The following is a 9,992-nucleotide window of genomic DNA, read 5'->3' on the forward strand; positions in this document are numbered from 1 at the left end:
ATTTCGTCGAACATCTTGAGTGCATTCTTTTATGTTTCTCCATTTTGATATTTTTGTCCATATATAACATTTCAAAACAATGAACAAAACAGTCGAAGGAACAAAAATAAATTTAATCTACAAAAGATGAAGACTTTGTACATAAATAGAGAAACACAATTTTTTTTTTTAAAAAAATAAGAATTTCGAGTGAAGCACAGACCTCTCCAACGAAAGAAAAGTAACAATTAAGGTAACTATCATCCATCCACAAAAGAAAAACAACAATTCAGTTCTCAACGTTTTCAGCATTTTGATGTTTGTGACCACGAGATTGGTGATGATGATACAAATAATTATAGTGGTGATAAGGAGAGTAAGGAGGCGACCCATTCATCATCTGACAAGGTATCACCATCGGCAAAGGATATCTCATCCCCATCAGTGAGATGGTAGTCTTAAAAGAGAATAGAGATGTTTATGGTCTGTTTTGAAATCAACTGAAACTAGAGGTGAAAGAGAGATCTGTGAAATTAAAATTCATAGATTTTGGAAAAATAATTTTGAAATTTGTAATGGAGAGAGACGAAGCTTTTTGTTTATTTAGAGTGAAGAAAAATATCGAGAAGAGACGGAGATTTGGGTTTAGTTAGTTTATTCAAGAGGGTAAAAGTGACAAAGCACATGAAAAAAGTGTGTCAAAGGTAAAATGTGTCTCATAGTGTTATTACAAAATCATAATGTGTCCTGGAGTGTAAATTTTTCATTAGATATGCTTATTTAAAAATGTGTATGCTTTTAATTTTATAATATCTCTGTCTATTTAATCACACTTAACATAATATTTATACTTTCTATAAATCTATAAATATTTTAAGAAATCATGATAACTAATACATATACTTATATTTTAAAAACAGGTATATTTATACCATAATTTCTCTTTGTATTAATATTTTATATTGATAAATATATTGTGCTCCTCTAGAGCAGGGGTCATAATACTAGTAAGAAAATAAAGGATGGTAGGGTAAAAAACGGTGGTTTGAAGAAAACTAAAGAGTTAGTCCGAAGAACTATTCCGCCAACGCGTCTAAGGTGAAGATGCTGTCGGATCAAGTTTATCACCCCGATCTTAAGGAGCAACAGCTTGGTATAATTTGTACTCTCAGTTTTAGGCTTGTTTCATTAGGTTACTAAATGTGTCTGTATCATGAAATCTAATTAGATGGTTTAAGAGATGTTTAGCGTCGAGTTGTAGAGCTCTCTGAGTATGTTTTTACCTAGTGAATATTCTCAGGTGTTGTTAAGATAAATTGTAGTATATGAGGTAGAAACATTGCGTGGTCAGCCAAGAAAAGAAAAAGAGTTAATCCAATGGGTTTGAAGATTTAATCGACATGTAAATCTGTTTTGGTCTCCGAAACTGTCCGGAGTAAGAATTTCATTGATAAGAAAAGTCTATTGACCGCATTCATTCAACAAGGCAAAAATGTACGATTCAAGTTGAATCATAGACTTCAATAAATGTGGCTTTGACCAAAAATCTACAAGAAAAAAGACCATACGTGAAGGGGTCTCATACGATAGCTAGAGCAAAGAACCCAACGGTACAAGAAATGTGCAGAGATACGAACACAAAAGGACTAGCAAACCCCAATTATACATACATTACATCACATTACATATGAGATACATACACTATAACTTAACAAAACATATACACTCAAAACCCCAAAGTCACTCTCTAATTTATCCTTTTCCTAGAAGAATATGGCTGTTCAGTTTTAGAATCAAAGCCTAACACAACTTAAACAACAAATAACCAATGAATCAGCCAGAAACAACCTAAAGGATATGTCTCCAAGCAGTTTAGCTCTTACTGCCCAACCGAACCAGAGACTTGTGTTGAAGAATCATACTCCAAGTTTTCCCAATTGTTTTTAGTTTCTTTGGGGTCTTATCCATCTCTCACAAATCTTCTACTTACGCCTGCTCACATACATTAGGACATAAATGTTAGAATCTGTTACAGCTCTTGATTCAGATATATTCTTGAGAAAAAGAACCAAGAGTTTCACCAATGTAGACATTCTACTAAGCTAGCCTCGTCTATGGAGAAGCGAAGATCTTGATTCCCGAGCCTGAGGATGCTAAGGGCCGTTTCACAAATGGGTGGTTAAGTAGCTCAGCTGCAGTTGGCCGCTCATCAGGGTTCACTCTGAGACATCTAATAATGAAATCTCTAGCGTCCAGAGATAATGTATCAGGTATGTCCGGAAGCTCACCCTTTCCGATCCTATACAGGGCTTGATACTGCGTGTTTGCACAAAATCTGACGTCAACTCTTATTTTTCTGGGGAAAACTCATAAATAGCTAGACCATAACCTTGAAAATGAAAGATCTAATAAAACAGTAACACTTCTAGATCTTGACTACTTACTGGGTTTTCTAGATCGCAGTAGGGGATCTTCTGAGTCAGCAGTTCCAGAACTGTACACCCAAGGCTCCATATATCAGCTGAACTTCCATACCCGTCAGTACGCTTCGGGTTAATAACCTTAACAAAATTGTAGCGTTCCATTTAGAATCAACCATAAAAGCATAGCCTTAAATACTGTGAAAGTGAAATGAATCCACATATCTGTTACGTATGGGCCAAATAAGTCTGAGCGAACAATCACAAATCAGTAACGAGTTAAAGTAATAGTTCGAGATCCAACAATTTTGTTGGAGAGTAATATGTTTGTGTATTATTGTATTCACATAATCAAAAAGAATAGAAAGGAAATGTGTGATAATATGCCAAAACAATACCTCTGGAGCCATCCAGAATGGAGTCCCCTTGCTGGACTTTATGTCGTTTAATTTTGAAACCTAAATGACACAATCCAAAATAAGAAAATGACACTATTTGAGAGTAAAACCTATAGATATCAATAAATGGAAGAAAACCTTTGCCAATCCAAAGTCTGCAAGCTTAACAGCTCCGCTTGTGTCCACCAATATATTTGCACATTTGATGTCCCTTTTCTCGTATAAGATGAGAAGAGTAAGGGAAACCATAGGCTTAGAAAATATAGACAAGAAAGGTTTCTACTAGTCTTACCGGTGGATGAAACCTTCTCCGTGGAGATATTTCAAGCCGTCAAGGATCTGCCTGGTGTAGGTGGACACTACAGAGTCCGGAAGCTGGTATCTCTGGTAAGTTTTTAGAAGTGAACCTTGGGATACAAGCTCAAGAAAGATGTACAAGTTCGACCCATCCTGCAAACACCAAAAGGGCGTTACTAATTGAGCAAAGAAAAATTCTCAGGCAGCTGCAAGTGAACATACCTTGGCTGTGCCACGATATCTTACTATATTCTGATGCTGAAGCCGACTAAGTAATGCAATCTCCTATAGAAATGAGTCAAAAGCAAGGAGAATAAGCAACCAACAATTCAACAGATCAACCAATGTGACAATGCTATATAATAGTATAAGCTATATATAATATCTCACCCTTTCTAGTTGTTGTATGCACTCCTGTGCCTCACTTCCCTGTTCAAGAAGTGAAACCTCCTTGACAGCAAAGAAGTCCCCATCCCTATCAATCAAAAAGTATCACCATCACTGTATTCTTCCCAACTAAGAATGTGACTTCAAATACAACAGTCAGTAGCAATCAGTAAGACGTACCCTGAAATGCCTTCATACACTGAGCCAAATGATCCTCGCCCAAGAAGTTGACCCTTCAGCCAAGAAGTGATGACAGATCCAGAAGAATAAACGGGGGAAGTATTAGATACTGTACTAGAGGAGTCACCACCCTCGTTTGTAGTGAATGAGCATGACTCATCAGCTGTATCGGCAGACTCCAGAAGCCTATCCTGCGTTACCACTTCCTCTCCCTTGTCATCAGAAGAAGAAGAAGACGAGGAACTTGGCCGCTTAACAATTTCATCTTCCGGACCGAAATGGGCAAGGAAATCCCAAGATGATCCTTGGTGATCAATAGGCGGTCGTTTCGCCGGAGGCGGCTTAAGCACAGATGGTCTTACTCCTTTTATACCACCACCACCACCAACAACAGCATCATCAACCACAACATCACTAGAGCTAGGAACAAGATAACCTCTCGACATTACCCGCTCGAGACCACGCTTGTTCTCTTTTGCACCACCACCACCACCACCAACAACAACAACATCACTGGAATTGGGAACAAGATAACCTCTGGACATTACCCGTTCCAGACCACGCTTGTTCTCTTTTGTACCACCACCACCACCACCACCACCAACATCAACAAAGCTGGAGCTAGGAACAAGATAACCTCTGGACATAACCCGCTCGAGAACACTAGGCTTGTTCTCTTTTGCACCACCAACTGTATCAGGCAAACTCCAAATCTGGGAATCAGCATCACCACCACCAAAATCATGGTCGAAAGAGTTAAACCTGTTGATGACCTCAGAAGAGGAACGCATCATGGAAGCTTCCCAGGCGTCAAAAGAGATAGCCAAATCGTCAGGGCCAGAGACACCAAGGGACTTGTAAATCCGATCCAATTCTCCATCGCCTCCTCCGAAGATACGGAAACTGGTTCGATCTACCTCGAGAGAGCGCGTCATGAGAGAAGAAGTGGAAACGGAGAGATCGTCAGCCGAGGAACTGGAGGAAGAAGAAGCAGCGTCATACTTGACGTTCTTCAAGGCGCCAATACGCTCTAACTTCCGCAACGGCGTCGTTTTGTCACTTCTCCTACCCGAAGCTTTCTTCATCCGAGCTAGTAATCTATCCATAAATAGATAAATCCATACACAAAGTTTTTTTTAGAGTAGAGCACCTTTATTGATTCGGAGTTGAAGTCGGGGTAACTTTCCGAGAAGATCTAAAGATGTGCGGGACTGAGGACCGAAGATTGTGCAAACCTTGGCGGCGGCCAAGGAGAGAAGAAGAAGGAAAATAAAAGAAAAGAAAAGTAAACGAAAACACGGTTTTTCGTGGAATAATTGGTATCGTTTCTCTGTGTGTTTGATTCCTCATATCCTTTTAGTTTGGGTTTTTTTTCTGTTGGTGGGTCCTATACGAGTCTATTTCTTTTTCTTTAACGTGTCGAGGCTTTCCTAATTGGGCTTTTCAGGCCTTTCAGTTTCGGTGGCTAAGATTTACTATAATGTTACAACTTTATTATAAGAAAATCATGGTTAAATTTTTAGTTAAATAATATCTATTCTATTAATTCTTCTAACATGTTCAATTGATAGTAAGTGATGTCCATTTTTTAAATTTTATAACTCTCTTTTAATATACTTTATTTAATTTTCTGTAACTGCCCATTACTAATCAAAATGCCCTTTAATACAATACACCTTTTTATTCTCGGGCCGATTGCTAAACGAATGTACAGGAAGGACACGAATGTACACCATATACAAATGTGATTGGGATCCACCAAGTTAACGTAGTGGTTACTCGACGGCTGCCGATTACTAGCCGGATAAACGTGAAGCGGAGGCAACTGTAGTGAATTGACCAACCTTATACGGCCAGTTCCCCGGAAAAAAAAAGCTCACTGTTTTGTAGTTTCTCATTCGAAATCACTTTCAGGTTATAGATCTATTATATTTAGGTGTGAATCCATAAGATTATCAAGCGAAACTGTAAAATCGTGAAAAGAAAAAAGGAAAAACGGCCATCAAAAATCGCAGAGAAATAAAGGTTGAAGATGAGGATAATTTTGTAGTTTTCTGTTTAATTTAACCTAACGCAAAAATACAAATAATACCAAAATGACACTACCTTGACTTGAACCCGAATCCTGTGCCACGTATAGGTATTAACTAACCACTAAACCAAATGTCTACTATGTTTCTTAAGCACGGAATTAATATATAATCCCTATATGTATATAATATTATAAATGGCCCTTAATGTTAACCCCAATTAATTTTAGATCCCGATTTTCCAATCAATAACAACATTTATATATTTGAGTTTCTAGAAAGTTTTTGGTGCAGTTCATTTTAGAATATAGGCTAACAGATTTGAAAGCAATTACCAACTACTATTTGAGAGTCTAATTAACTCTAAACTGATAAGTCTGTGTACATGAATCATATTTTAGAAACTCATATTTGCAAAAAACTTATATTTTATAAAAATTATATATTTTTAAAGATATAAAACAAAAAATATATTCCATAAGTTTGATTCAATTATTTGAAAAATCAATTTGAGGGTGCGGGTTATGATTATTTTATGCGGGTGAAGGTGGGTTGGTGGATTTTGGATCGCGGCTACCCGTCGATCCGCAAAGTATATAAAAAATAAAAATTAAAAAGTAAATATTTCTTTAAAAATACAGGAATTTAAAAATATAAGTGAAATTTTAAATCTTGTGTAATTTTTTTATCATAACTATATTTTTATAACAATTAAATTAAATAATAATTTTTTAAATATATATATATATATAATCCGCGGATAACCACAAAATTAAGTGGAATGGGTGCGGGTATAAAATTTTTGTTTGCTGATTGTGCGGTCATATTTTTTAACCAAACAAAATTGAAAATCAGCGGGTTGGCGGGTCAGCGGGACGAGTTCGACCCGTAATGCAGCCTTAATCGTTCGTATACCATATCAAGTTTTAAATTGCTATTATTTAATAAAATATATTTTGATTAAAATTTATACACAAATATGATTAAAAATACAAATATAAACAGAAAGAAAAAACAAATATCAATACTATTAAATTTGGAACATGTCCAATTGATGTTAGTTGAGTCCAACTAAAAAAAGATATATATAACTACTTATATGGTCATATAAATATAACTACTTAACCTTTAACTTTATTTAGAAAAAAACACGCCAACAATAAATTGGTCGAAAACACTATTATTTTTTAGGAATACTTAGATAATAACTAACTGGTCAAATAAACAGTTACACAAACTTTTTCAAAAGAGTCTGAACTGACATGTGGCAGGTTGTTGAATGGACGACAGTTTGTTGTTTGTTGCTGGTTACAACTTGAATTTTATAAAAATTATACCTTTTAAAAATATAAAACAAAGAATATATCCGTTCTTTTAAGGACGAATAATAAGTGTGTTGGTGGATTTTGAATTGCACTTAACCGTTGACCCATAAAGTATTTAAAAAGTAAAAATTAAAAAATTAAATATTTTTAAAAAATTACAGAGAATTTAAAAAATAATAATTTAAAATTTAAATCATGTATAATTTTTTTATTATAAATATATTTTTATAATAATTAAATTAAATAATGATGTTTAAAATATATATATAACCCGTGGATGACTATAAAATTAAGCGGAGCGGGTGCAAGTACCAAATTATTTGTTTGCGGGTTGTGTAGGTCATATTTTTAACCAAAACAAAATTGCAAACCCGCGGGTTGGCGGGTCAGCGGGCGAGTTACCCGCAACCCAGCCTTAGCCGTGCGTATACCAGATCAATTTTTAAACTGTTATTATTTAATAAAATATGTTTTGATTAAATTATACACAAAATATGATTATAGAAAAAGATAAAAATATAATTAGAAAGAAAAATAAATATCAAAAATTAAATTTCAAACAAAAAATATACCCGCCCTTTTAAGGGCGGGTCAAAATCTAGTACATTCTATTAAAACATAAACATGACTTATTGATAAATACTAGGTACACATCCGCGCTACGCCACGAAAAATCATAATACAAATTAATTTTACATATAGCTTCATGCAATTTATTTGTCATGAGACAAGAATTGAAAGAATAAACAAGATTCAATTTACAATTTTACAAATTTGGTTAAAATTGTAGATTTTGTTTGTTTTATCTTTTTCATATTAATTACAAATATTACTTAATAAATCATATCTATCCATCTATACTACTATTTATGAAGTAATTTTTGCAACAGAGCTCTAACGTTAAAAGTTAGAGTGGTTAATAGCATTCATATTCTTAATGAATAAAATATATAAATTAGATAAAAATAAAAACGAATTTAAAAGGTATTTGATTATATAAGTGATTAAAACTAATATTAAAAAGATAATGCAAAATCTAAAAAAATATATTTAAAATAAAAATATAATTCATATATATGTTGTTTTATTATCCAAATATATCTTTAGTAAAAAGGTTAAAAGTTAAAAAAAACAAAAAAACGCATAACTAAATATTAAATGATATTCTTAATCTATATTATTATTTATAAGTGATTTGGCTTATTTGTCAACTCCTCCATATTTTTAGGTTTTTTTTAATTATTTGTCTATATTTTACAAAATTCCAATTAGTAATTTCAATATTTTGTAGATTTTTCTCTCCATAATTTTAGTATAAGTCATATTTTATATTCAATTATTAATTTTAATAAATAATTTTAGTGATTTAACTGATAATTTATCATTATCACTATCTCGAAAATAATTTATAAAATTTAATGATAATATCATAATTAAGTTTATATTATATTTATTTAGTAATATTAAATATTATATATTTTTATTATATTTGGTTTAGTAATATTAAACCCATTCTCTTTTAATATATATATTTTATCACATAAGTTAAAATGAATCATAAATTTTTTGAAATAAATTTCTTGACACAATCAAAATCACTTATTGTGATATATTCTGAAAATAGTTCGTAATTCAAAAATATTTATATTATTATTTGTAAAATATTTTTTTTGCTTTCATTTATGTGTCAACTTCTCCATCGTTTTAGGTTTTTTACTTATTTGTCAATATTTTCGATAATTGTAGTTATTATTTTCAATATTTTGATAATTTGTTATGCTCTCCGTAAATTTAGGATAAGTCATATTTATGCTCCATTATTAATTTCGATATAATTTAGTGATTTAAATGATAAATTATTATTATCAATATCTTGAGAGTAATTAAAAATTCTAATGATGACATCGAAATTAAATTTATATTATGTTTATTTTAGTAATATTAAAATATTATATATATATTATATTTGGTTTATTAATATTAAACCCATTCTATTTTAATATATATATTTTATCACATAAGATAAAATGAATCATAATTTTTTAAGATAAATTTTTAACACAATCAAAATCACTTATTCAAGATAAATTAGTTCAAGTCTATTTTTTTTTAGTTTCAGAGTTCTAGTATTTATAGGTTTTACTATCTTATAATTGATTCATTTATTCGGATAAGTCGGGAAAAAACATTCATTTTGGATCTGTGAGGATAAATACAGGTAAACCCGAACCAAAATCGACTTTTCTACGGTTACTTCGCATGTAATCAAATCCGAACCGGGTCTGACAGGTGCCGAACAGGGTCCGACAGGTACCGAACCGTATCCGAATCAGAATTTTAAATTATTCGATTGGTACCATTTTCTCTAGTTCCATAATATCTGAAATCCGAAAATTCCGATCCGGTAATCCGTATGCCCATGCCTCTCTCTCTCTCTCTCTCTCTCTCTCTCTCTCTCTCTCTCTCTCTCTCTCTCTCTCTCTCTCCCTCTCCCTCTCTCTCTCTCTCTCTCCTAGAATGAAACGACAAAATACATGTTTTATGATGGGCTTGAATTGTTTTTCTCTCTCCTAGAATGAAACGGACAAAATACACGTTTTATGATGGGCTTGAATTGTTTTTCCATTCTTTGGAAAAGTCTTTGGAAAAGAAGATTAAGCTTACTTGTAAAACTAAGTGTACACACAAAATGTTTTAATTGGAGTATCAACTTTTTCATTTATTGACATGTCATCTTCACAATGCTTTTCAAATCTGATGTGTCATCTTCTTGAGAAGCACTTCTGTTATTATTTTGTTGATTATGTCCAACTATATAGTTTATTTATTTAATGGATTATTTTATCAAATGAAATTAATTTTAAACACAAAAATGATTACAAAAAACTAAAATATAAAATTAAAATTTTCATATAAAATTAAAGCAAAAATATACCCACTTTTTAAAAAAGCGTGTCAGAATCTATTAATATTTTT

The 9,992-nt window shown here is 32.5% G+C and overlaps 1 protein-coding gene across 1 annotated transcript; it reads right to left on the bottom strand.

Annotated features, from left to right (window-relative positions):
• Nucleotides 1-1,623: 1,623 nt before the first annotated feature.
• Nucleotides 1,624-4,992, bottom strand: LOC108847641 (mitogen-activated protein kinase kinase kinase 1). The gene is made up of 9 exons (XM_018620939.2): nucleotides 3,662-4,992; nucleotides 3,485-3,569; nucleotides 3,317-3,379; nucleotides 3,090-3,247; nucleotides 2,936-3,008; nucleotides 2,798-2,857; nucleotides 2,424-2,540; nucleotides 2,061-2,295; nucleotides 1,624-1,971 (listed from the first exon to the last, which is right to left on the bottom strand). Exons 1-8 carry the CDS (start codon nucleotides 4,765-4,767, stop codon nucleotides 2,092-2,094), a joined length of 1,866 nt encoding a protein of 621 aa, XP_018476441.1. The 5' UTR covers nucleotides 4,768-4,992; the 3' UTR covers nucleotides 1,624-1,971; nucleotides 2,061-2,091.
• Between the last annotated feature and the right edge of the window lie 5,000 nt (nucleotides 4,993-9,992).

Source organism: Raphanus sativus, chromosome 3 (assembly GCF_000801105.2).
Source record: "Raphanus sativus cultivar WK10039 chromosome 3, ASM80110v3, whole genome shotgun sequence".
Classification (NCBI taxonomy): Eukaryota; Viridiplantae; Streptophyta; class Magnoliopsida; order Brassicales; family Brassicaceae; genus Raphanus; species Raphanus sativus.

What these genes read in the sequence shown, in the direction of transcription:
- LOC108847641 (XM_018620939.2), bottom strand. Translation starts at nt 4,767, where the DNA reads ATGGATAGATTACTAGCTCGGATGAAGAAAGCTTCGGGTAGGAGAAGT. An exon ending in GCATACAACAACTAGAAAGG is followed by an intron (nt 3,380 to 3,484) that starts GTGAGATATTAT and finishes TCATTTCTATAG; the next exon opens with GAGATTGCATTACTTAGTCG. An exon ending in ACTGCGATCTAGAAAACCCA is followed by an intron (nt 2,296 to 2,423) that starts GTAAGTAGTCAA and finishes GCAAACACGCAG; the next exon opens with TATCAAGCCCTGTATAGGAT.